The sequence below is a fragment of the Urocampus carinirostris genome, chromosome 10 (genome assembly GCF_059441175.1).
Source record: "Urocampus carinirostris isolate Australia breed hairy pipefish chromosome 10, RoL_Ucar_1.0, whole genome shotgun sequence".
NCBI lineage: Eukaryota > Metazoa > Chordata > Actinopteri > Syngnathiformes > Syngnathidae > Urocampus > Urocampus carinirostris.
Genome location: NC_142358.1, coordinates 15,849,729 through 15,877,664, shown reverse-complemented (window position 1 = coordinate 15,877,664; position 27,936 = coordinate 15,849,729). Strand labels below are relative to the sequence as shown.

The 27,936-nt window shown below is 38.5% G+C and overlaps 1 protein-coding gene across 2 annotated transcripts; it reads right to left on the bottom strand.

Moving 5' to 3' along the window:
• On the bottom strand, positions 1-27,909 carry scn3b (sodium channel, voltage-gated, type III, beta). 2 transcript variants are annotated; one of them, XM_088346215.1, is made up of 6 exons: positions 27,645-27,909; positions 27,307-27,541; positions 17,761-17,939; positions 17,460-17,688; positions 9,551-9,689; positions 1-3,911 (listed from the first exon to the last, which is right to left on the bottom strand). In XM_088346215.1, the coding sequence occupies exons 2-6, from the start codon at positions 27,359-27,361 to the stop codon at positions 3,905-3,907; spliced, it is 609 nt and encodes a 202-aa protein (XP_088202341.1). In that variant the 5' UTR covers positions 27,362-27,541; positions 27,645-27,909; the 3' UTR covers positions 1-3,904. The 2 variants fall into 2 exon arrangements, with proteins under 2 accessions (XP_088202341.1, XP_088202340.1); XM_088346214.1 differs by having other exon boundaries at positions 27,307-27,521.
• Between the last annotated feature and the right edge of the window lie 27 nt (positions 27,910-27,936).

The following is a 27,936-nucleotide window of genomic DNA, read 5'->3' as shown; positions in this document are numbered from 1 at the left end:
TTAGGGTTTTATTACAATTAAACAAATAACAAAATAGTTTCTGTTCTTGTGAATACAAACAGATGGGTCAGGGTGTCTACAGCTTAAGGCAAGTTACATTCAAGACTTTTAAAGACTTTTGAATGCTTTTTGAGATCAAATTTAAGAACAAAAAAAAAACCACAATTGAAAAAGAAAAGATTCTTGCACACAATACATCGTGCCTCGTACACACACAGCTTTGAGCCATGATGAAAGATATTCGTTGGACAACCACTTCTCATTAAACACTTTCCCATGGTCCAAAGTAAATGTCTCTGTCTGAAGTTGCTATGTGTATTGTGGGTAGACCTAAGACATGCGTCTGCTCTTAAAGGCAAGACTGAAACCACATCTCCCTTATTGTGGTTCCGTATTGTGGTCTCGCAATTTTGCCAGAAAAACATCCGGTAATCATCAAAAAAGACAATTTATACATGTCACAAAATCTTCTTAGTTCGAACAAATAGAATAATTTGTTCACATTTGTGAGACCCTGTGTTACTTTTTACAAAGTCATCGAGGAAATAGATGACTGGTGCATTTATAAAAAGTGGTTTGAGATAATGTTGTATTGATGCAGTGAAACATTCCCAAAACCCTGTTCAGTCTGGATCCTGCTGGATTTTTTAGGTGGTATGGTAAGACTTAAGACCTCCTCGTTAGCACAGTAAATATCACTTGGAACAATGTAGAGACTGAACTACAACCCAACAAATGGACACACCGAGACGTAAATCTGCAAGACATGCATGTGTCATGAACCGGAACTGGATTAGGATCCAAATGTGTGACGTTTCTCACACTAGCCTTTTATTTTACGGGAAATGGGGAGTCATGCACGTTAGGCAGCAGTCTGGCGTGGAATGATAGGAAGCCAGAGGCCGATAACAATTGCCCGAGCAGATATCGGACAGATGGGGTCGATACCGGACAGTAGGGGACAGACAGGATTGATATCAAAACAGGATATTGAAAATAAATAGGACAAACCACACAGGAATGAAATTGGAAACCGATATTAAACAGGACAAAATAAACAGGAACAATACCGGACAGGAGACACCAACAGGAAACAGGACAGAGTCAAAACCCACGTCTTACAGGGCAGAAGTTCGATGACGGACTGACAAAGGAAGATTGAGAGCACTGAGCTTAAATAGACGGAAAGCCAATCTGTCAACGAGCCACAGCTGGTGCCACACGGGCGGGGCCAATTGGGTGCCATGGCAACCGTGACAGTATGTGAAGAATGTTTTTTCCTCTAAAAAATGTATTGGGTGTGGTCTATAGTCAGGTTTAGTTCAGAAATTACGGTACGTAAATATTTATTAAAATAATCATTTGACTATTGAAATAAATGAAAGATTATAAGAGCGAGAGGGAAACTCAAGCACTCGCGACTCACCATTTCAAATATTCTAACAGTGGTCGACGACTTTTTCAGACTGATCTTAATTCGCAAATCTTTGATACAAGATAACAATTGAACCCACTAGTGTCGAATATTTTATATACTTGTACATGTACTCTTGTGTTCAGTTATATTTTAATGCCTCCACTTGGTAGCTGCGTTTGTAGAGGACTCATCCTGTTTGGCCTTGTTCCTCTTTTGAGGTGCAAAGTGAATGACGGTTTAAAATGCAGGTAGGGTTCAACCGGGGTGGTTTCAGCTCTATTGTGGTTTCCAAAATCGTCTGTTTCGCGACGTTGCTCGAATACTGCTTGAAAAAAAGTATTATCAAGGCCGGTCATCTAACGATCATGTGATACAAACTGTCAATTAAACACCAGGATAACAGCAAAACGAATGCGTGACGCGTAATTTGTTGTATTTGTTGTTCTGGATCGTAAAAGGCCCAAAGAAAAGGGTCTGGCAGCCTGTCTTTCTTTGCATTGCTCTGTTTTTGATCCACTAGTGCACCAATTAACTAAAAACTAGTATATTCAATTGAATACAAATACATTTCAACTCAATCTTTTCCTCAATGACATTTTATTGGTCCTCTAATTTGAAGTATATACTCCCTGAATATAAAACGTTCACTTGAGGTCAGCCGATACTGGTATCATCCACTATTTCTAATAGTGACACAATAAAAAAGACCCGTAGTTGCACTGATAACGACACCTGGTTTTGGTGTTCGTTCATCACCTTCTTTTTTTCTTTGCAAGAAAAAAGAGAGACTCAACCGAAAGAAATAGTATTTACAATGATCTAGTGTTAATTTTGTAACTCATTTGCAAAAAAAATAAAAAAACACTGACGTGTGAACCATGAAAACTTTCAGAATGACCTGACAACTCTGTGAGAACCTTTAAGTTAAATACATGAATAAATAAATAAGGCGGCACGGCGCCTGAAAGGTTAGCTTGTCTGCGTCACAGTTCTGAGCTACCAGCCTTCCTATACAGAGTTTGCATTGTCACCTCGTGCTTGCTTGGGTTTACCCCGGGCGCGCCTGTTTCTTCCCACATTCCAAAAAACATGCATGTCAGGTTAATTGACCGGTCCAAATTGTCCCTAGGTGTGAATGAGCAATCGAGTGAGTTGTCTGTCTGTTTTTGTGTGCCCTGCGACTGGCCGGCAACCGGTTCAGGGTGTCCCCTGGCACTGCCCGAAGATGGCTGGGTTCCAGCACCCTACTGAGGATAAGCAGTGCAGATAATGAATTGATGGATAAAATAAAGAAATCACTACTTTTTACAATAACAAACCACACTAAATTAAAAAAAAAAATCTGAAACTATGGTAGGATGTCTATCTTAGGGTTTGCTTGATGTTGTAACCATCTCAAAACAGTCAGCACTTGCTCACCAATAGTCTTTGTCTGTTAAGCATGTGTATGCTTTCCAAATTTCTTTGGGAGAGGAAAAAAAACACATTTGACGAGCAAAATGTTTAGAAGAGTTACCATGTTATTTAACCTTCAATTGTGGGTACGAGTGTTGAAACTTCACAAACATTGACTTGTTTATATTGCTGATACTAGCTTAGTTTAGCTTTTTGAGCTAGCACTGCCACTCACTGAGCTTTTTTTGTCATAAATCTGCAGTTAAATCATCAAAATAGCAAAATAGTGTTTTTATTTCATGACAAAGTAGCCTGTCCTTATTTTCCAATTTTCAGATCAACGTTTAGCATTTTAGCATATTAAGTTCTATTTCTTCAGAGGAACACTCAAAACAGATATAGAGAGCGAGTGATATTTACACATACATTTGTAAAACAAGAGCAGTGTCACAAAACATGAATTGCAAAACATGTTCAAAATTTTACAAAGTCGTGATAAAGCTTTTGCTGTATGTGGAACACTGTCAATGCCTTGGCTTTAAAGACCGCACTGCTGCACGGGGATTAAAGATTTATGTGGAGAGACAACAAGAGAATGAATTAAAAAGCCAACGAAATACATCAGGGAAAAGATGATAGTCGACTATCTCTTATATGCAGCTCAATGCACATCATAACAGTTAAAATACAAGTTTTACTATTCTTACCAGTGTATGAGACAATACTAACAAAATCAGGCTTTTGAACATAAAATAGTAAAAAAAAAAAAAAAAAACACTGCAACCTAGAAAAGAAGCCTAGTCAACGCAACATCGGTACAGGAAATCACGTTGACTTGATTGTGTCTATTTTTAAAGGATCCACATCACAGAGGCACTACATGGCATTAATAAGAAGCTGAGTTCACATCAAGTGCGGCCGCTTTTTTATACAAGACCGTTTGATCCCCACCTCGCCTTGGTACAGTGGGCACTTGAGAGTTAGCGCGGGGAGGGGGAGGTAATAGACGTACATTTGTAGTTCTTCACAGGAAAACGGCATGGCAAGGAGAAATCCGATTGGATGGACTCCGGGAGCGCTGATTATGGTCCTTCAATACCTGACAAAACAGAGCAAAAGCCACTCCCCTCAGTCAATACGTCATGTTGTCTTAATCTTACAGTCTTAAAATTCTTACAACATTTTATATATAAGTCCCAGGATACTCTGCCTTACGACATCAGCCCCTCCTTATGTCATTTTACCCAAATATGAGATAAACATGATGTTATTTTGCATGACAAAAAACGTATACAATTCAATTTTAGGGGGGGTTGTGCATAAGATGTGTGTCTAAGATAACTGTCTGCTATTGGTCATCATCATATCAAATGCTGGTCTGCTAGTGGTTTGTCACGGCATTATGGAAATCCTGGTATGCTATTGTCAGAACTATCTCCCACAATGCATATCTCTTCTCTCAGTTCAGAATACTGTGTGCTTTGCGAGTCGACAATGCAATACTGTATTATCTACTGCATTAATTAGCTCTGTGTCTAAAGACTTGATGCTATGTGAATAGCAAAAATATGATAGCCATGAAAACAAATTATGTGGTTACCAAGAAATACAAAGACACACAAACGGATACGTTCTCTATGTTCTGTGGCTGTGATCAATCAATGGTCGGTACTATAATTCAAAAAAAAAAAAAAAAAATAATAATATATATATATATATATATATATATATATATATATATATATATATATATATATATATATATATATATATATATATATATATATATATATTATAAGGGCAGGATAACCCTCGCAAGTTCAAGTTTTTCAATCATTTTCATTTTTAATCTGCCGTTGACGTCCCCTCTCTCTGCATCCACCCACTAACTCCACTATACTATTTCAACTCCAATCACACCCAAGAGAAGGAAAATGTCATTTTTTTCTTTACGTGTAATTATTTACAAGGTCATTAAATCAGATGCATGTATATTACAGGGCAGCACGGCGGTACAGTGGTTAGCGTGTGTGCGGCACAGTTCTGAGGTCATGATATCAAACCTCCTATGTGGAGTTTCCTCCGGGCATTCCTCCCACATTCCTAAAACATCTGTGACAGGTTAATTGGCCAGTCCAAATTGGCCGTAGGAGTGAATGAGCGAGAGAATTGTCTGTCTCTGTGCGCCCTGCGACTGGCTGGCATTAAGTTCAGGGTGTCCCCTGCCCACTGCCCGAAGATAGCTGGGATGGGCCCCAGGACCTCCGCGACCCGACTGAGGATAAGCAGTGCAGATAATGGATGGATGGATGTATATTACATATAAGTAATGCATACTAAATACTATTATGTCATTCAATGGAGTACTAGGGGTCATGGAGCTTATTACAATATGTTTCTATCCCCCGCTATACATCAACTTTAATATTCAAATCCCGCCTCAGAACGATTTTAAACGTGTATTTCTCTGATGATACATCTATTTTAGTGAGTGACGATGTGACCATGCACAACAAATGGCTACTAAATTACCTTTGTTAGATTTAGTTTGACATTTTTGACTAACTTAATAGTTCCCAAATCATTATTTTTTGTTTAAAATGATATTTAATTTCAGTTTTAATATTTAACATTTAATATTTAAATAAATAGTAAAATGAAGACTATACTAAAGGTAATTTCCTTTTTGGATATGTCCACGTTTGTAAGTGTAAATGTGTAAGTAATAATACGAAATGTATTTATTAATTAATGTTTTCATATTTCAATAATTATTGTCCCATTCAGTGCTGGTCTTTTTCTAAAAAGTTCTTTTGTTTAAGTTTATGGTCTTTTAAATCTGTATTTAAACCATTATCTTAACACCTGTTTGGAATGTTAGCTTGGTTCTTGCTTCTCGACTAATTACATACACATCCCTTGACACAGCAGTGGAATAAAATATGTGCAACAAACTGAAGTTTCTAAAAAAACAAACAAAAACATCAGTCTTTAGTGTGAGATTAAGTGTAAATCGATTGGTCAACCCACATTCACGTTGGGAAGTTCAATAATAACGCAGCCCATTAACTATGTCAGCTGTAGGAACAGATTAAGTCCACCCAGTCGTGCACTTTCGATTACTTTGTTCAAAGCGGTAGGCCTTTTGTGCATTGGTGAGCATAATAAGCCTCGTATGGCTTCAGTGGCTCTAAAAATGCTGTGAGGCCATGACACTAAGAGGCAGACGTGGGTATTCGCAATGAATTTTCCAATATAAAGTACTGTCTCCATGTCTAATTTTATATTTTAAAATGTATGTTTTATTTTCAATTATTTATTCATTTTTGCCTGAATCTCTCATTGTCAGTCCCATTGCGTCCTCTTTCAACTACTCATTTCCGCTTCATTGGTGAGGGAAAATTAACAATAATCCTAAAAGTAATGAAAGTACATTCTTTTAATCAGGTTACAACACTTGCTGCCTTTGTTGTGATGTAACCTATGTGTCAAATGTTCATTCTCTTTTGTTCTTTACTTTTCTTATTTTTCATTCAGTTCAAAACACTTTAACTGGAACTCATTACAGCAAAAAAATGGTGATGTTTAACTCGCAAAAGAAAGAAGTATGCCTCCAGATGAGTACTGCGCTTCCCAATACTTATTTTTCCTCGTTGTTCCAGAAAACAACTCTCCTGTGCTTTTTCCTTGTCTTGCAGTGCCCTCTAAGGATTATATGTTCCATAACCCAACATAAACCAAAACATGGTCCATCCACTCCACAATCAAAATACTTCCTCTTTCACCTACCAACCTCCACTATTTTGATGAGGGCAAGGGAACAATTGCTCTAGGAATTACGATCATCCCAGGGTTAACATGTAAAACATACTTAAAAGAGAGAAAGATATGTCAGACTATCAGGATAATTAGGAAAATATAAAGGAGTAAAGTAGTGTGTGTATGAGAGTGTAGCAATGCGTATGAGAGTAAAGAAATATGTTTGTGAGAATATAGTAGTGTTTGTGCACGTCTGTTTAAGAGTATAGTTGTGCATGTGTGCGAGTATCTTGTGAAATGTAAGAACTAGTAGGATTTACTTCTCAAATAGCCTCTCTTAAGAGTGTACCTTAACAAGTAGAACGTTTGGCTTTTTATTTCGACTTGTACAAGAAAGAAAACATAGTTTACCTTCTTCCTTGTTAAAAAATGGCATCCTCAGAAACTTTGTCATTTTTTTGCAAATATAGGAAATGCATTGTGCAGTAAAATGTGTGTTTGTCAAAACACGCTCCTGACAAAAGCCTTAATTGTCAAAAAAAAAAAAAAAAAAACACAGACACTGCATCTGCGTGCACCAATTGTTCCATTGCACACATAAATTGCCTTTTTAAATGCCGTCAGTCTGGATCGACGGCGCCCGTCAACACAATGGTTTTCCGGTGAGAACCGACAACATAGGAGCCTTTTGGTCTTTGTCAGCGCTGACAAGGTGACGCAAATGCTTGGGTTGTGATGGAACGGCATGGTAAAGACAGCGGTTACCGGGAAAAAAACGGAGCATTCAGCCGAGATACATGCTGCATTGTCAGATGTGTTTGGTAAAAAGACGGGTTACCGGAACATGAAGGTTGCAAACAGATGCCATCCGGACTCATTTACTTTCTAGTCCATCTGTCTGTCGACTTTTTGCTTAGCTCCTTCCTGACATTGTAGGGAAATTCAACATAGAATGATTTTTTAATGCTAGAAACCTATTTAACATATTAACACAAAGTGCTGATGGGGCTCCTAAATCTTTTTTTATATGAAGATATATAAATAGACAGTTTTGATCAGTGTTTTAACCAGTATGCCGGGAGACCTTGTCTAGTGCGCCACATAAAATTGCCCAATGTTATGTTAGCAAACAAAGCATGCCGTTTGTCTAATATTGTTGCCTTCTCCCATTCATTTTCTGAGTAACTAACATTCATCCATATCAATAGGTTGCACCAGATTTCATTTTGTCTTTTATGTACAAATTATCTGCTCATGAAGTAGTAGGGTATATTTAACCCCTTAATTTTGCCTAAAATCCTAATCGAAGACGTACCAAAAGTAAATTAAATGCTATATTTAAACCATGTGGAGAATATGGACGGTTTTAGTCTCTTTTGAAAGGTAAGACGCTTACTGCAAATGCTACTAAAATTGAGTAATCTGAGTTAGAACACACATATATAGAAGGTTTTTTATTCTCACCTAAATTATTTTTTGCAATTAAATAGTTGTGGTTGAGTGTAGCCTGGGCATCTAAGCTGGAAACAGATAAGAGACTAGCCTGAAGCCTTACCTGGTACCTTGTCAAATTTGATCAAAATCTGAAAAACTAAACATTGTATTTCACACATTTTTTAAGAGTAGGTTTAGGCGTTTCCAAAAGTGGCCATTTGGAGATGACAAGCTTACAACTCTAAAACTTTGAAAATGTGTATGTTTTAGACACTGTGTAAGTGTTGTAAAGGTTTGAATTATCTTACCACGTTTTTGCTACTATTGAGCACACTTGCATGTAAAATTGGTTCGGAAAAAATGAATCACTAGTGGGGTTAGGCACATTAATTTCAGGTTTAATTTGAATACAATAAGGGCAGCTTCATATTGATTTATCTAGGATTTCTTTACACCAACCATATTGAATGGATGCACAAGATAATAAACAATAAAAATGTCAAAGTTCTTAGCGTGCTGGAAATAGTATAAACGTAGTATAGACAGTATATAATCTTTATACACAAACTAGGAAGAGGAAGCAGATTTTTTTTCTTCCGGGTGGATGCTGGTTGACCTGTTATAGCGCCACAAGCTAGTAGTGGCAGAAAGGAGCATTTCTCGGAAAAAGGAACAATATCTAACTTACAGCAATGTTCGGATATATTTCGACATCCCCCCCAAAAATTGTTCTTATCTACCGTTTGACCCAAGTCCAATGGACGTAAGTATTGGAGCGTTCATTTTTAGATCCCAAATGACTGGCAGGGTCTTTTATAAAATGTGTTCATCAACCCTTTTGGATAAGGTCTAGATCATTTATGTTTGTATTTTAAATATGCGACTAACATTGAAAACAGAAAAATAGGGAGTTAACAGTTTCCAGAATTGTGTATAGGTATGTTTTAAAACATACAATTAGAGCCTACAATATTAGAAGCAGACTCTGACAGTAATTTATTAATTAAAAATATAACTAAAATTTCATTTAATGTTTGCATATTTCATTTCCATAACAGAGTTACACTTTTATAAGGATATGCCTAAATGGACCAAAACACACTTAGTATTCCTCTAAGCACTTACCCCCAAAATGTATGTACAAGCCACTGTTCTATGCCTCTCTACTAGTCTAAAAACACACTCTAAAGGATATTATATTAATGAAATACATATTAAGTTCTATGTCGCCTTAAAAAGACATTCCGCTTTTTCGGGACTGAAGTAACAACCAATCGCGGCTGAGCTTCCAAACGTCAGCCCTTTAATGGGTGATTTGGACAACCGGGCAATATTTTTAGTGAGCTATGATCTTATATGTGCAGCTTGGGGCTGCTAATAAAGTGCAGTCATAGAATTATCGCTTATCGGTATTGTTAGGTTCCTAATTTTAAACGCGGCACCAAATGAATAACCTTTATTGCTAAAGGAAGTTGCAATCATCCCCTACCTCAAGTTGCAAAGATTTAAATTCCTTACTTTCCCATTCATCACAGTGGCACTCACCCTGTGTCCTGCACCAACTCGTCTGACTTTGAGATCTTGCGGTAGCAGTAAACCATCTCGATCAACAGCCAGAAGGTCAAGAAAACCAGCAGCAAGTACATCATGATCTCCGAGTAGAGAGCTGTGGAGTCAGGGCTGGCTGCAAGAGGAAGAGCAAGGGAAAAATGTTTTATTCAATATCTTTCAGTGCTTCTGCCAAGTGAAAAATGATACTTTTTATTCACAGATTTAAGGAGGATGTTCCAACCGACCCTGACAGAATGGTGGCCTAGACAAGAAGACTAGTGCTCTTACCATAAATTCTGGATTAGAGAGCCGACATGATTAAAATCCGATTTTGTTTTTGCACGAGGCGCTAGAATTTAAAGGCACAGGCTTAATGAGCCATGATTCTAACTACCAAATATGTTTGTGCATAACACACAATTTTTGTACCTCAAAAACAAAAATAAAAGTTTTTGGGTGTGCGTTATACAAACGTTTTTACCGTAATACATTACTGTATTTGAGCGAGGAGTGATCAATCAAAAATTATCACTGACATATTTGCACAGTATTTGCTAAAAAAAAAGATTCAAACCAGGATCACAGCAGTGAGAGCAACGATTCTCGGCCAAGGGGTAATAGATGACATTGAAGGATTTTATATTTTATTTATTTGCCTATAAGGGATTTTATACAATTGTATACAAATTACAGTTATTGAATACAATAAAGATTTTTCACAGAGGAGGCTTCAGTTCGATGACAGGTCGCCCCGTTCCAAGTGTGGAGTGTTTTGGCCGGGGAATTTTGATAACGGGGCGCTGACGAAGGACTTAGGCATTGTTTTGAGAAGCACTTTGATGATATGAGTTTCCTTTAGACATGGCGGCGCCTTTCGGCAAGGAGGTGGTGAAGCTGGCATCTGGCCCGCCCAGGGGAGGAGTCGGCACACCCCATGGGAGGAGTCAACACACCCCATGCGAGGGGCTGACGCCCCGACTTGTGAAAGGAGCTTCAGGAGACAGAAGACGGGAGAAGAGATGGAAGATCAGATCGGAGAATGAGTGGGACAATCGAAAAAGGAGGCTCAAGGAAGCCTCGAGCGACAATAATTCGTCTAATTTGATGGAATTCGCTTAGTTAAATACTTTAAGAAAATAAATCTGCTCTCGTGTGAAAATTCCGGCTATCTTTGTTCATTTTCCTGTTAAGAAAAGAGCATGCATTGTTGGGTGAATGGAGGTTATGTTTGGTTAATGGAGTCAGATAACTAATTCGAACAATTTGTGAAACGCTTAATTTGTAGTATAGTTTTTTCCCTAACAACATAGGGAAATGATTCAGCTTTTTATTTTATTTTTTTTACTTACAGTACCACGTTGTTAAATATGTGGGGTCAAAATTAAAGTAATTCATTGACAACTTTAACTATAAACAAAAAGCCAAAATAAAATTAACAATGCATTCATTTCATAGCTTTTAAAGTCCAATTCAGTGTCAACAAATAATTTCAATTAAGGCCCCACGTATTCAGCAACATGGTATGTACTGTGAAAATAGTGTGATGATGAGATTAAATCGAATGCCTCTTCCTGTGTCATCTATAACCATAATGTTCTAGTAGTTAAGAATCGGCTTTCTCAATACCGGAATTCGTGTTCGAATCCAGTTGTGATAGTTATCGGCACAATGTGACCTACAATGCTTAGTTTGAGCTGAGAAAAAAGTGAAACTTAATTTTATTCGGTTTTCTCATCAAGAATAAATACGGTAATTTACATCCATTTCTTACATATTAGGCCTCCGCACACCTGAAGCAACCTTTAGCTTTGTCTTTTTTCAGCCCTTTGAGACTCTTTGCGATTAAGGGATATACAAATAAAATGACTTGACTTAAAGAAAACGCGAATTAAGGCTGAGTCACAAAAAAATGCGAGCCATACATTGCTAGACGACAGTGCCAGAGACAACCATACTGTGGAGAATAGTGCAAAATTGCAACACAGACATGCCATTTTGTGTTGTCATTGGTTGTTGCCTCGATAATAGAACAGAATGCATTAACTTGTTATCGTTCCTTGAGGATTAAAGGAAACTTCACCAACATGACTATGTCCTCAATGACAGAGAAAGAGGAGTGTAGCAGTTTTTGATGGATAACTTCTACTGCTGTTCAATTGGGATATATAAATTGAGTGTTTGATTTGTGGGGAAAACGTTTAAATATTGTGAATACATTTTAGTAAATAAAGTTCTGTTAAACCTCCCGTTTGCTTCCTCTTTTGTATTATATAAAAAATGTTCTGAACGCGTCAGACTAATTTCCCCCGAAGCGAATGGCGAATACAAGATTGAGTTCAGCTGCTTGGAGAGGTCGGTGGTCGGAGGCAGCTGTACCCATATTGGCCACAGGAGGGCGTTAGAGACCCCACGAAAGCGGACCACCCTTAAAGCATATGTTTATCGATTTTGTTATTACTTTTGGGGGGTGCCTTCATATGGAACCTCACTAAAGAAAATTGCAGAGGCTTACAGTATGTTTTTAAATTTTCATAAAAAAATATTCAGCCGTTTCTAAGCCTATAAATCACGTACAATCACATGCACACACACAGACACAAACAAATTGTGATTCAAAAATGCGTCGTGAAGAAGATCAGCTTGATGTTTTCCTCAGTGACGCCATGAAAAAACAAAACAATAGGTCCCACCATATTTAATGTTGCAGTGTTGAAAATGTAGCAAAAAAAGCAGCCGCTTCTAGTTCAGAATTTACAGTAATTTTATGAGTTGAGATGCTTATGAGTGCATCGGATCATTACATCCTGCTTTTGATTTGATTGGTAATAAATTGACTTCATTCACTGGCTTATATTCTAAAGAAGAGCAAAATGTAATGGAAATGAAAACAAAAGGTATATAAACAACTCTACCTTCTGATATTCATCCATTATCTACACCGCTTATCCTCAGTGGGGCGGCAGGGGTGCTGGAGCCCATCCCAGCCATCTTCGGGCAGTGGGCATGGGACACCCTCAACTGGTTGCCAGCCAGTCGCAGGGCACACATGGACAGACAATTTGCTCGCTCATTCACACCTAGGGTTGATTTAGACCAGCCAATTCGGACTGACATGCATGTTTTTTGGAATGTGGGAGGAAACCGGAGAGCCCGGAAGAAACCCACCCAAGCACCGGGAGAACATGCAAACCCCGCACAAAAGGTTTGATGCTGGATTTGAACCCATAACCTCAGAACTGTGCCGCACACGCGCTAACCACCGCGCCGCCGTGCTGCCCTACCTTCTGATATTTCCACTTAAAATTAAATTTGACATTTTAAAAATCAGATTTGTTTCAATAGCGCTCGTATCAAAATGCACACAGGGAAGTCAAAAGGTTACCTGTGAACATTTTAATGATCTCTTTTAACGCTGTGTAAGGACCACAACTTTTGATCTTAGCACAGGTAAAAATGAAAACCCTCCACGAGATATCTTTGAACAGTGAAAGAAGATGAATTCTGTGACATCACCATGCAAAGCATAGTGATAAGCACTTAAATGTTTAAATCGGTCTTATTAATTTATCTTGTTCAAATTCATACTCGCTACCGTGAATAAGGACGTAAAGTGAGAAAACTCAGAGTGCCAAAATCCAGAGAGTGATATAAATGAATGTGCGGCCTTGGCAAAACGAACTCATTATTGTAACATAATCGCCTACATGGCCAAGTAAACGTTCCCACGCAAACACACACTCACACACTATGCAGTACTCTATGCAGTACTCGATGCAGCATGATCCATTTGACAACAATGAACATCATTACCGGAAGATAATACCGCCCTATCATGCACAGAACACAGGGGGATTCTTTGTGATATGTGATCGCGCTAAAGTGGGATATAAAAGAAAAAAACTTGCAGACAAAATGACGCCGCTGCAGGAACAAACACTTCTGTTTTGGAGTTATTACTCACTCTCCAAACTTAATATATGAAATGGAATATGGTATCATGAGGAACAATTAAACATTTTCAAAAAGGTATCCGTGTACAAAGAATGAGATCCACGTTGTAAGGTAATATTTTTAAATGAAAATAGGCAGATACAAATAGTCAGTTCATATTCAGCATTGATGTGCAGTCAGGGGAGGCACTGCCTCACCTCTCATCATGGAACTAAGAAAATGTATCTTTACATTATATTTTGAATAGTAATACTATTACTGTGCAAGTATTACAGCCCTGAGGGTCTGCAGATGCAAAGTGAGATCAATGATTCTGAATGGGCACACATCCAAACCCCAAACAATAGAATATTGATAGCATTAGCAAGCCAACAGCAAATCAAACCTTCCAGTTATGTAGCAACATATGCGTGGTCAAGCAATGGTTTTAACAAATCAATTGACCAATTTAATTGAAAAGGCGAGTTTGTCCTTTTTTAAAACTCCATTAGCCTTTTTGGAGCGGCACATACATTTTTACATAGTTGTCTGGAAAACGGATGAAACATGTTTTAGTTATTCTGAAGGGTTGGCTACACACTACTTTAAGTTATTTTAATTGCATGTTTAAATTATTTTTTTTACAGTTTTTGATAGTTCAACAAACTTTAAAAAAAGACACACACACTTTTTTGTACTAAACATCTACCGTAACAAAGTTGAATAGAACACAAATCAAAACAATAATAAGAAAAAACAAATAAAGACAGATAAATGTAGGGATTGTAACTTTCACAATTTGTCATGATTACTGATTTGAATCACCCGTGTCCGCTCCTTAGGCGCCAACTGCCTCTGACTCTGATTGGCTCCCTGTCACTATTTGAACTCTCGGTCCCCTGTTGTCAGTCCATCTGTGAACCTCAGTGTATACTAGGCAAGCCTTTTTCGACCCTGACTCATACCTGTCCGGTTTTTGCTCCCCTCTGTCTTCGGTTACGACTCGTTTTTGATCCCGACCACGTCTGCTCTCCCATCCCGACTTCCGACACGTTTCTGACCCCGACCACGTTTTTGCTCTCCTGTCCCAGCTATCGACCTGTTTTTCCGTCATTGAGACCGCCATCGCTCGCTACGGAAGATCTACTCACAATCAAATACGAGAGTGACTTGCAAACGCCGGATCGTGGGCGCAAGCCTTCCTCTTTCCTTTAATAAAAACTGTGAGAAACGTAACGCAATTGGGTCTTGTGTTTGTTCTGGTCATGACAGTATTTAGATAGAAAAATTATGTTTGCTTAATAATCACTGTAGATAGAACTTAAGGCAATTGGGATCACAGCAGAGAGGGCGCTGATAATTGTAATTGTATGGAATTCCCCATTAAAGTCACACTAAACAATAGCTAGATGGAATTTGGGCTTGGTTTAATAAAGGTGAAGGCCAAGTCTGGACGTCCTCGGCTTCCCCCAATGCAATTTTTTTGTCAAAAGAAGCACTGCACAGGCTTTATTTACAAGTTAAAGTGAGGCAAAAAAAAAGATTTTTTTCTATGCTACAACATATATATGACTTTATTGCTTTGACAATCAAACAATGAATAAGGTTTATTTATTTGAAATTAATGGTCTAAATGTTAAATGGTCTGCATTTATATAGCCTTTCAATGTGCTTCACACTTACCCATTCACACACACACTCACACACCAATAGCGGCCATGCAGCCATGCAAAGCGACGACCTGCTAATTGGGGGCATTAGGGATTCAATGTCTTGCCCAAGGACACTTCGACATATAACACAGAGGAGCCGGGAATCCAACCTGCGATCTCTTGGTCCCAAGCGCGCTAAAGCCGCCCTAAAATCTGACTGTGCCTCACCAAACACAACCCTCATTGCACACCATTGATATTGAGAAGTATAAAAAGCATTGAAGATAATAATTTGGGATATCATGTTTGCACTGGAGGCAGCACGGTAGCGCAGTGGTTAGTGTGTTCTGAGTTCAGTTTTGAGGTCATGAGATCGAACCTTAATGTGTGGAGTTTGCATGTTCTCCCCATGCTTGCGTGGGTTTCCTCCGGGCACTCTGGTATCACATTCCACATTCCAAAAACATGCATGTCAGGTTACTTGGCCGGTTCAAATTGTCCCCAGAAATGAATGAGCAATTGAGTTGTCTGTCTCTGTGTGCCCTGCGACTGGCTGGCAACCGGTTCAGGGTGTCCCCGTTCAGGGTGTCCCCTGCCCACTGCCCGGAGATGGTTGGGATGGGCCCCAGCACCCCCCGCGACCCCATTGAGGATAAGCGGTGCAGATAATGGATGGATGGATGTTTGCACTGGATCTCATTCAACTGTACATGTGTACCTAATGCATTTGAGTGTACCGAAAATGTATAATCTAAAGAAGCATTCAAATGCAAATATGCAGGAAGGAAAATATGTTACCCCTAATCAAAAGAAAGCAGACAAAGAGCAAAGACAAAAAGACCCACACACAATTAATCCTTCAGTTGACTCATATGAAAAGGCATTGTTTGTGCCAGGGCCTCATAGTCCTTGAATGGATGAATACCAAAAACAAATAAATTCAAAAAGAGCTCGAAAGCTGATGTATGATATAATTTGAATGTGGAAAGCCCATCAGTACACATGATTGGGGAAAAGTGTAAACCCAGTTAGAAAAAAAATAATTCCTACAATAGTATAGGTTGCATTCCTTTAGTTAATGTCGTCATGACCGGTACAAGCAGGGGACCCAAATACGTAACGTTTCACACAATGCCTTATTAAGGGATCGGGATAGTCAGGGTGAGAGGAAAAAGACAGCAATCTGGTGCTTGCTGGGCAGGAGGAGTGGGAATCCCTCGCGAGCAAAGCGTGGTCGGAGATCAGAAAAAGTCAGGCAGCCAGGACGGGAGAACGGAGCGTGGTCGGAGATCGGAACAAGTCAGGCAGCCGGGAAGGGAGAGGGGGCGTGATTGGAGATCGGAACAAGTCGGGTAGCGGGAAGAGGGGATCGATACAGGAAACTGAATCAGTATACGGGTAGCCGGGACCGGAGAACGGAGCTTGGACCGGGGATTGATACAAGAAACAGAATCAGGATACAGGTAGCCGGGACAGGGGAACGGAGCTTGGATCGGTGATCGATACAGAAAACAGAATCAGGATGCGAGTAGCCGGAACAGGAGAACGGAGTTTGGATTGGGGATCGATACAGGAAACAGGTCGGGATCAAAACGGGAGCCAGAGTCAAAAGTGTTTGCCTTGCATGCGCTGAGGTTCGCAGAGGGATTGACAAGGAGTGAATGAGAATGACGTGTTTAAATAGGAGGAGAACTAATTAGGATACGAATGGCAGCTGGGGCTGAACGAGTGTGCGCAGGTGAGGGCAATTGGCGAATCATGAGAAATGTATTGATGTGATTAAATTTCAGCGCAGAAGAAGAAAAACACTAATGTTTTGGAATAGATGGAAAAAGTACTAGCGTCACACTGTTAAAAACACAATAATATTTTGCAGTACGGTAGTTTGCATTCAGAAGACTATTTTTTGTGAAAAACTGAAGTTAACTTTTGGTAAAAAAAAGAACACAAAAACGAATCTTTGGTGTAGGAGAAGTAAGACCCAGGACACCGGATACATTAATCCATTCTGAGGTGGGGGTCGCAAGGTGAAATTGTCGTATAGTGGGGGGTACATACCTATGAGAATTAGGTTATACTTCCCGAATCACAGTAAAATAGATAAAAACATTGAAATAACAAAATAGTGTATGGTAAGGACAACTTAAGTGCAATAAACCCAAGGTCATAAGGTGGAGACACTGTATCCTAAGGGGTCATTTTGACATGATAAAGAGACCAATAACTCAGGTCCCAAATCAATACTCTAGTACTAAAATAATCCCACAAATCAGATCTTGTCCCACTCCATTATGCCAAAACGTGCAAACAATGAAACGCACCTTCTTCTTTTACCCTCAGCGAGATGTTTTTGAAGACAAACGCTGATGGCGTGAAGGAATCAAACTCAAATTCGCGAAGCACGTGGCACTCGTAGACGCCGCTGTCGTTGTAGGTGACGTTGACAATGCTGATGGAAAGATCTTGCAGATCCTGGCTGCCGTTCCACACCAGGCGTCCCTTGAAAGGCCCGTCCACCTCCATGGGAAAGTCCACCTCGTACTTGTATATCTACGGGAGCAAAATAGGTGAGCTGTTTATGTTTGACATCTCTTGAGCAAAAATGACTTTTGGGCAGCTTACAAGGGTTTTGTCGGACATGACCCCTTGTTCAACCTTGGTTATGAAGTACCAGTCCACATAGGTCTTGACTTTCACCTCCTCACGTTTCAGACAAGAGATGCAAGTCAACTTCATCATCTTTCCTAGAACCGCCTCTGTTTCCGAAGGGAGGTCCACGCATACTTGCAGGCTCAGGTGCACTGGCAGAGGACCAGCACATTACGATTAGCTTATATGCTTAAGATCACTGATGCAGTATTCAGCAAGAATCGACAAGACTTAAAGAGACAGTGTGTATCCTTTAGCATTTCATCGTGTTAAAAAAAAATCTAATTCATATACAAACAATTATATTGATTTAAATTATAAGCAAAACCACATCATATAAACATGCATTATTAATATACCCGTACGGCAAAAAATTAGGATTCACTTTACATAACACAATCCTCACTTCGAGGGAGCAGACATACTTGTATGCCATCTTGCTACTACGAGTACATAAAAACATCAAAAAGTTTGGGCAAAAAATGAGAAGTAAAATGGTGTGTTTTGATAATTTTGAGTCTCAGTAGTTTGCACCCTTATGTGCTTTTTAATGCTCGTTTTTGGTTGCACTGCACAATACAGCGACGTTGAGAGGTCAAATAATACACAATATTCCTTTGAACGAACAGGACACACTTCTCAGGAAAGGTACCTCACGTATTCAATATAATAATAATAATAGTTCACTAGTCCTAGCAGTACCAACTGGACTCATTTATCAGCACTGCATTGTTGGGAACACGCTCTAAAATGATTAAGTAAAATGTTCTGGTTTTGTTGTCATATTATTTTTCTTGTTTCTATCTTATGTTAATTGTTTTAAGAAGTGTTTTTTATTGTTTATTTTTGAAATGTTTGTAAAATATATATTAAAAAAAGGCAAAATGATCTAGCACAGGGATCACCAAAGTGGTGCCCACGAGCACTTGGTTGCTGCCGAAGATGACTGGGTAGCCAACGGACTGCTTCAGAATATAGCTTACCGGTAATGGGTCATTGTGATTTTAGTTGAATGAGTCAACTTTAAGCCTATTTTTAAGAATTACAACCTAGTAACAACATATTGATAACATCATTAGTTATTTTGAAAGTACATATAAAACTGGTAGCCTTTTGCTCTAACCAATTAATAAAAAAAAATAGCTCTCATCTTCAAAAAGCTTGGTGACCCCACATTATAATATCATAACCACAAAAAATCAGTTGATCGGAAGAAATTATAATAATTAACAATTGTACAGTGGAACCTGTACTTATGATCGACTCATCATACGAATGTTTCGCTATCCGAAGTTCGCGTCTGACTAAAATCTTCCTTGTTATAGGATGGGTTTTCTAGTATCCGAAGTCAGCGACCCAACCACTAAAGGTTTGCGCAGGGACGCAACAAACAGCGTCTTACATGGTTTATCAACTAGGTGAGACCATTAACCACTCTGCATTAATTTGCAAAATGTTTTAGTTTGTTAATTCATTGGTTGCAGCCAGGAAATGGAGCACACAGAGGTGCTGCATCAGCTGTACTCTGGCTATGTTCACACAGCACCGTTTAATGCTCAATTCCCCCTTTTTTTGGTAAATGATCGTGTTTTTGTGAGATTGTTAACATTTCGAACTAAAGCAACTTGTATGTGATCTACTGTGTAAACGCCACAAGTGTCCGGCATGTACTGAAGAGGACATGTGACTCCCAATGCAATGTGCTCAGTTTTTTCGGAAGTACTCATGGACGTTAACAGTGTAGGTTATGTAGTTATTCTAAAGAAATTGTGCTATCAGAGGCAGCACACGTACAGCCTTATCATTTAAAAAAGAGGGTAAAGAGAGAGCGAGCCAGGATTTTGACTATGGTGTTTTGTGGAGCAGCGGCAGCAACGTCTGCCCAGCGAAACATGTGGGTTGGAGGCGCAGTGCAGGTAAAATGAATAAATGTGTCTTGACCCATCACACAGCAGTCGCATTCCAAAAGAGCAGATATGTATCAGATTTAGGACCATATATGAACGTGGCCTGGACTTAAGTGAGAGATCGGATACAGGTCGTGTTTGTGAAAAAAAAATCTGATTTTCCCGCAGTGTGAGCCTTGCCTCTGACGAAGACAATAATTCAGAGGAGCCGTTATCGACTGCACAAACTAAAAATGTGTTTGCTTGCTGGAAAAACTTTATAACAAAAAGACATCCTGATAAAGCCAGAATCAGACGGACAATGGAAATGTTTGACGACAATTGTTTGAAACATTTTGAAAACAGTGTGCGTTCCAGACACAACAAACACTGGATCACTATGTTATGCATCCAGCGGCACAGTGAGTGAAAAAATGTGCTAAGTGGTTTTGCTGACTTTTTACATCTTATCATTTTCATTCGGTTGTTGGCGTTGTTGTTTGAACTGTTCTTGTTCCTCTACACTTTGCCTAATATCCTAATTGAAAACATAGCCAAAGTAAATTGAATGTTCTTGAACCATTTTGAGAATATGGACAGTTTTGGTGGCGGCACGGCGGATGGGTTCAAGGTTTAGGGTTCAAGTCCAGCGTCCCCGTGTGGAGTTTGCCTATTTTCCCCATGCCTGCATGGGTTTCCTCTGGTTTCCACCCACATTCCCAAAAGCATGCATGTCAGGGAAATTGGCCAGTCCAAATTGTCCCTAGGTTTGAATGAGCGATTGAGTTGTCCATTTCTGTGTGCCCTGCGACTGGCTGGCAACCAGTTCAAGGAGTTTCCTGCCCACTGCCCGAGGATAGGTGGCCCGAGGACAGCTGGGATGGCCTCCAGCACCCCCACGACCCTACTGAGGGTAAGCGGTGTAGATAATGAATGAATGGATAAACAGTTTTGGTCTCTTTTGAAAGAAGATTTGTCCCGAACTGAAATAATCACTGCAAGTGCTACTAAGATTAAGAAATCTGAGTTGGAACACACAGAAATAGAATAATTTTATTCTCACCTGTTTTTTTTTTTATTTCGTTTTTGCAATTTAATGCCATTAAAAGAGTGTAGCATGGGCATCTTAGCAGGAGAACAGGTGAGACAAGAGCTTGAAGCCTTACCTGGTACCTTGTTAAACATTTTTTTTTCTGAGTGTAGGTTTAGGCGTTTCCAAAAGTGGCCATTAGGAGATGACCAGTTTTCTACACTTAAATGTTTGCAAATTTGTATTTTACTTTAGCCATTGTGAAATATTTGTAAAAGCTTGAGTTGTCTTTCCAGAGATCAAAACAATAATTGTACACACTTGCACGTAATAATTGTGTGTTATTTTTAGCTATGATTTGAATATACCCCCAGAAAATGTTATATAATTATGTTAGAAATGTCAATGGCTAACTAATGTGTCAATCATCATTCATATTGGCTACTACAGGCAGAAGATATTCGAACCTGTTGATGGCAATATCATTTTTATTAGTCAGGCCCGCGTGTGCTAATGCGGGCCATTGACTTTGAAAAAAAAACCCGATATTGGTGTCAATCGAAAGAGGTGGGTTAACTACCATATTGGGGATAATTTTACAAGTGTGGTTATTTTCAAAGGTTAGTTTTGGAGTGAAACGAATACACTTCAAAAAGCAACGTCCAACGAAGCGGAAGTGATTTTGGTGGATTTCTATTACTCTGTCAGCATTATTGTGGGTTTTGGAGTAGATATTTTACTGGTTGGATTCTATGGTTTGTTCTTGAAATAACAAAGCCATTTTCGCAGAAAATCAAAGAATTTGAAGACAGACAGAGTACTTAATGGTGAGTTATGCTGGCTTTTTAGTTTTCTGGTATCTTGTTTCAGACTGATCGTGATGTTTCTGAGATAAATAAATGGTCATCTTATCTTAAATGCCAAGAGTTTAAGCTTTCCAATGATATGTGGCATTATGTATTTCGGTGACAGGTGACATTGTACACACACGTATTTAATTATGTCCGGCTGCCCACTGGCAGGTTGTCGAAGCCTTAAGGGGTTAATAAAGCTTTGTATTGCACATGGAAATGTCCAGATAAAATGGAAATAGCAAAAGTTATACCAATATACAAACATGGAAACAAACACATCTTCAAAATTTACAGACCGGTATATTTGCTACTCAGTTTTGCAAAATATTAGAGAAACTTTAGTGATAGACTACAGACATTTATAGATAAGCATCAAGTAATTAATGAAAGTCAATACGGTTGTATGGCTAACAGATCAACAACTCAACCGTTATTGACGCAGTAGAATAAATTACCAAAAGCATAGAAAAAAGAGCTATGCAGCTATTTATTGACTTAAAAAAACATTTTATACTATTAATCATACTTATTTATTCAAAAAACATATGGCATCAGAGGGATTGGCTTTGGGATGGATTCAAAGTTATTTGATGGGGAGGCAACAATATGTGAAAATGGAATTGACGTCTGGATACTTGGACATCTGTTGTGGAGTACCACATGGTTCGGTACTGGGTCTTGAGGTATTCAATGTATATACTAAGGATACATTTAATGTTTGAAAACCATTAAAATTAGTCATATTTGCAGATGACACTCACATTTTCTATTCCAATGATAATAATCTAGTTACAAATACTAATAGTGAATTAATTAACCTAAAAACATGGATGGACATAGATAAATTATCTTTAAATTTAAATACAACCAAAGTGATATTCTTTGATAATTACAATGGGAATTTAAACCTGACAGTGAAAATAGATGGTGTTACCATAGACACTGTTTCGGAAATAATTTTTTAGGAGTTATAATACACACTAAATTAAACTGGAAACGCATCAGACACATGCAACTAAGGTATCTAAAAGCATTTCAATTATTATTAATAAAAAAAAAATCAACTATAATGCACTGTCGTTAATATACTGTTCTCTAGTTTTGCCATATTTAAAATACTGTGCAGAAGTCTTCTCGTCGGCTGAAAAATAGTCTGTGTAATTATAGTGTAATAATCTGTGAAGCCCTTTGAGACTCTTCGTGATTTAGGGCTATACAAATAAAAATGACTTGACTTGACAATAATTGCAAAAGTTTACTCCACCCCCTTTTTATACTCCAAAAACGTGCACTGAGAACCATAAACAAGGCAGGATACTTTGATCACACAAATATTTTATTTCTGCAGTCCGAATTATTAAAATTGTTTTATCAAGTGTTTTTTTTTCAACTTCACAATTACTATTTAAAGTGAGCCAATATGTACTGGCAGGAAAAATCACAAAATAATCAGCACGAAAAGGAGGAACCTATAATTTGAGGGGATGTAGTAACTTTAAAATCAACCGGTGAGAACCACCAGGAAAAGTGTGTGTCAGTACGTGGAGTGAAAATTTGGAACAAATTACAAGATGAGCTCAAACAATGCCAAGATATTCACCTGTTTAAATCCAGATACAAGGAAAAAATATTGTCAGCGTACAGAGAGGAATAAAATGGGGTCTGAATGCTATTTAGATATTAAAACCATTATTGGTTTAATTAATCTTGTTATTATTATTAGTATTATTATAATTATAATCACTGTTATTATGGTTATCGTTATTATTGTCATTATTATTGGTGCCTGAATGATATTTATTGATAAGTAGCACTATAGAGTTATTAGATGGGTAAAACTAATAATCAATCTGGTATTGTTATAGCTATTATGATGATGATATTGATGATGATGATGATTATTATAACTGTTTTGTGACTATTATTGTTATTATTAGCAGTAGTATCCTCGATATCCAAATAAGGTTGGAGCAGAAGCCTTGTACAGTCAATAGATGGGTCAAGGTAATAAATAAGCTTGTTATTAATATTAACTATTATCAAGTCTATTATTTTTGTTGTTGTTATTATTATTATTATTATCAATTTTATTACTACTCTTATTGTTATTGTAAACATTGTTATTGTTATTATATTGCTGTAACTGTTATCATATGCAAATTCATTACAATCTAGATATATATTTATCAACCAAACAGTGAGGTGAATAAATATGTTGGTGATAATGGTGAACACTAAACTAAAACTAAATAAATGGCGATACAATTACATAGAGATCACTTTTAGTCGGGACACAAAACAGACATATCTGCACAACTGATTGTTAGGGCAGACAAGTGAGATTTTTGATGCTGGAGGTATCTGGTTCAAGCTCCCATGTCTTGTTTTTTTTAATGCACAGATCAGGACACTTAGCTATGGGTGATTCTGCTGCTTGCGGGCGGCCCCCTATAGCAGCAGGTTTGAGATACCTTATCCGATGGACAGCACACACCACAAAACAGTCAGTTGTCACCATGAGCACCAATGAGAATTATTGTTATTATAATAGAAACTTATATAATATTTAATGCTAAAAATATATGGAGAAAGCAAAAATGATAACGGTGAAAATAGTGATGGTGGTGGTGATAATGATGATGATGAAGTGGCTGTGCATCTACAGAACCTATGTAAATATGGACTTTCGTGAGGTGTCTGTTGTATATAAATACAAAGGAGATCAAGCTGTAAGACACAATTATTAAGTAAATCGAAGGGGTCGGATTAAATAAGTATATGCTTCTTCCTTTTCCTTTTCGGACATGTTACATTATTATTGTTTTTGTTTTTTTTGTCTTGTTTTATTTTTTTTTTGTTGGCTCATGTAAGAAATAAAGTTTAATTCATTCATTTATTATTTAATGGGGGTTTGGTTGCATTTAATAGCATTGGAACGGATTCATCCAATTTCCATTAATTTCAATGGAGAAACATGCTTCGATTTATAATTTTTCCATTATACAATGTCACTGCTGGATCCAATTAGTCGTAAGTAGAGTTGCCACTGTATTCTCCATTTGTATGTATTCATTATTATTATTATTATTATTACCTATATGTCCATTCTGTTTAGTTTCAATTATCTGAGAATAAAACAACAGGAAATTCAAGTCCAGTCTGGCCTAGGATCGATCCTCGCAGCCTTTTAGTCTACACTGAATCCAATTTGGAGCAAATGGCAAAGCTCAGTAAGCATTAAAGTGACGTCCACTCAATTTTACAGCTCTGTGAGCACTGAAAAAAAAGCTCGACTCTCAGTACTTGATCACAAATCTAAGCTCATCCGGGCCAGTAAGCACTAATGATGGTCTCTGCCCATTAGTATTTGCTTTCGGGGGAGGAAATTGAGTGGGAGGTATCGGAGAGGAGGAAAACAAAAAAATAAATGTGACAGTTGGAATATAGAAGACAGAATAAAATGAAAATGAAGTTCTGTTTCGGGAAGAGTGAAAGGGGTCGTAAAGACAAAGATGGATGTATTCATAACTGAAGCGTGGCAGCAGCAGCTTGTGTGAGTTGGCCACATGGATGTCTCTAGTGTGACTATGGTTTTGTTATATAACCCAAAGCCCCCGAAGGGCAGACTGTGACAACAATGATTTCATCATTTCTCAAGCGGTGTTTGAAGGAGTGCAAAGGGCACTGAAAAGAGGAAGTCAAACCCACAAATAAAATCGAAGCTTGGTTTTATAAAATAAAGTATTAATTTCAAGTTGTTAATATTTTAATTGTTGTTATATTGTTAAAAATGGTTATATCAATTTCTTGCATATATATAAAGAAAAAAGGGATAAAAGCAGGACGATAGCATGAATAAATATGCACCTATGATCGACATTCTAAGTGCTTCAGCTCGTATCCGATATCGATGGGATTTTTGTCTCAGGGTTGCTAATGGTGCAACGATGCAGACGAGGGCAATTGAAATCCTGTCTTCCATTTGGGTTGTTCTTTTACTCACATCAACATTTTGATTTGTTTTTTTAATTCTAACAATACAAGTGAGGTATTTCAACGATGAAGGAAACAAACTTAATGTAATACAATGAAGTGTAGTGGACTGATGGTGAAATTGTTGAGTTCAATTTGAAATAAGGACTGACTGGTGATGACTTGCTGGTTAACTCTACAAGTTTGGCATGTCGAGTTTGGATTTATCAATTTCAGATTTAGAGTTTGTGGTAACTGAATAAAAAATAAGAGCATTGAGACAATAAGAGCTGCTTATTTTTGAACCAGCCTGTCACGTCCAGAACAAAGGGTAGGCCCAATCGCGTAACGTTTCTCGCAAGTTTATTTAGATAGAGAGAGGAAAGGCAGCGCCCGTGATCCAGTGCTCGCTAGACGCGGGAAACAAGTCGCTCTCGCCCTCGGATTGTGATCCAAATACGGAAGTGGATCTTCCGTAGCAAGCGATGGCGGTGTCAGGGAAGTAAAAACAGGTTGGGAGCCGGGACAGGGAGAGCAAAAGTGTGGTCGGTTCGGAAACGAGTCGTAAGCCAGGACGGGAAAGTAGACGTAGTCGGGATCAAAAATGGGTCGTAAGCCGGGACGGGAGAGCAGATGTGGTCGAGATCAAAACAGGTCGTAGCCGGAGACAAACGGGAGCAAAAACGGGACTGGCGGGACAGGTCAAAAAGGCTTGCTTTGTTTAAACAGAGGTTCGCAGACGGACTGACAACCGGAGAGTGACAGGACTGGGTTTAAAAAGGGACAGGGAGCCAATCAGATAGCCCACATCGGCTGGTGCCAAATGAGCGGGCCAGGTGATTCAAATCAGTAATCATGACACAGCCCTGTACTTCGGATATAATACTTAACAAACAATGGACCGTTAAATAAATGCTTCAAAGTAACCAACTGTTTTTCTATTTTTCCATTTTTTCCAAGTTTTAAGCATAGGGGTTCATCAATTTATCAGATTATAGGCACAAATTTCCAAAATTTCTGGTAAGCAGAGATTGACAGATCCCGTTAAAAACAATGATTCGAACCAATCCTGTTGAGAATGACTTCATGTCCCAACAAACAAACATTAGATTGCCTAAAAAACATTGATAAAACCTGGTTGTAAATGTGAAGGTGATATATGAAAGAATTATCTGGACAAAAATTGGTATATTTTCTCCTTAATTTCACTGTCTGTTAAACTATAAGCTTAACAAGCTCTAAAATATCCACTTATTATGTTATTACAGTATTTTTACTATGTTATGATGTAATTACCAAGGTGTAAGATGCAGTGTTGAAATAGGCTCAGTAAACCACTAAAACACACGCCTTGTATAAAGGCACTGAGTAATTTAGAAACATATAGGTTAAATCTAGGCATTTCATAAGAATTTATCATACATAAAAACAAGATAAGACACAACTATTTCTCATGCTCGTTAGACATCTGATTTCCTAGTAAAGTATCATGACCCACCACTGGTGAGCTATTTCCCAAACTCGTCCGCATGATGCTCAGGTGTTCAAAGGTGGCAGCACCAAGTTTGTAATCCCTGTTCTACAGAAACACTGAGAAGAGTTGTTGTAGGATAGTGGCATTTTACTGAGCATAATGCTAACATTTAAAAAACAAGTCCCAGAGGATTGGTTTGCTCCATCCACTCTAAACGTCGAAAACATTTAAAACTAATAAGCTACACGTTACACGACTAATAAGCATAATGATGGATACTAATTAATGCAGTGTAATACTGACCGGAAGAAAACAGAAGGAAAACAGTGCCTAGCTTAACTCTTTTTGGAGTTAGCATATTCAGCTTTCCTTGTCGCTTCTGCTGCAAAATCGATTGTTTGGGTTCAGGAGTTCACCATCCCTTGGGGGGCTTCAGGACCGGGGACAGCGCTCCTACTCGACGAGGGTGCGCGCGCAGCTCACTACAGCCCCCCACCTCCAAACGGGACTTTCACAACCTTGAAAATGACGGCAGGAACTAAGAAATAAACATTGGTTTTGAAGCAACAAGACATGAATGTATTACGACCGAGCAGTTAATTTACTTTTCTGTTTGAATGCAAACGTTTAAAAGTGCTCACCTGACGCGCTTACTTGCTCGACGTTGTCCCGAAAACAAACCACGAAATCCCGCGGAGGACCTGTGGATTCTCGCCGAGATTTGCACTCCACTCCCCCAACAAAATAACGGCGCCACTCGTTTCTCGTTAGCCCTCGGAGACTATAAGCGACGAATTCAGTTGTTTAAAGTGTAATTTTGCCATTAAAAGATCAACTGTGACATTTGAATGCCTCGTCTTTGCTCTCTCACCCACTCCCTTTTTGTTTTCCAGTGGTTGCTGTTCACGGTCCCTACACGCATGCGCGAGACTC

Excerpts from the sequence above, each read along its gene's own strand:
- scn3b (XM_088346215.1), bottom strand. The coding sequence starts at position 27,361 with ATGCTAACTCCAAAAAGAGTTAAGCTAGGCACTGTTTTCCTTCTGTTT. Across the intron at positions 17,940-27,306 it reads TTTCCTTCTGTTTTCTTCCG|TGCACCTGAGCCTGCAAGTA; the intron begins GTCAGTATTACA and ends GTCCTCTGCCAG. Across the intron at positions 9,690-17,459 it reads GCTGAGGGTAAAAGAAGAAG|CCAGCCCTGACTCCACAGCT; the intron begins GTGCGTTTCATT and ends TTCCTCTTGCAG.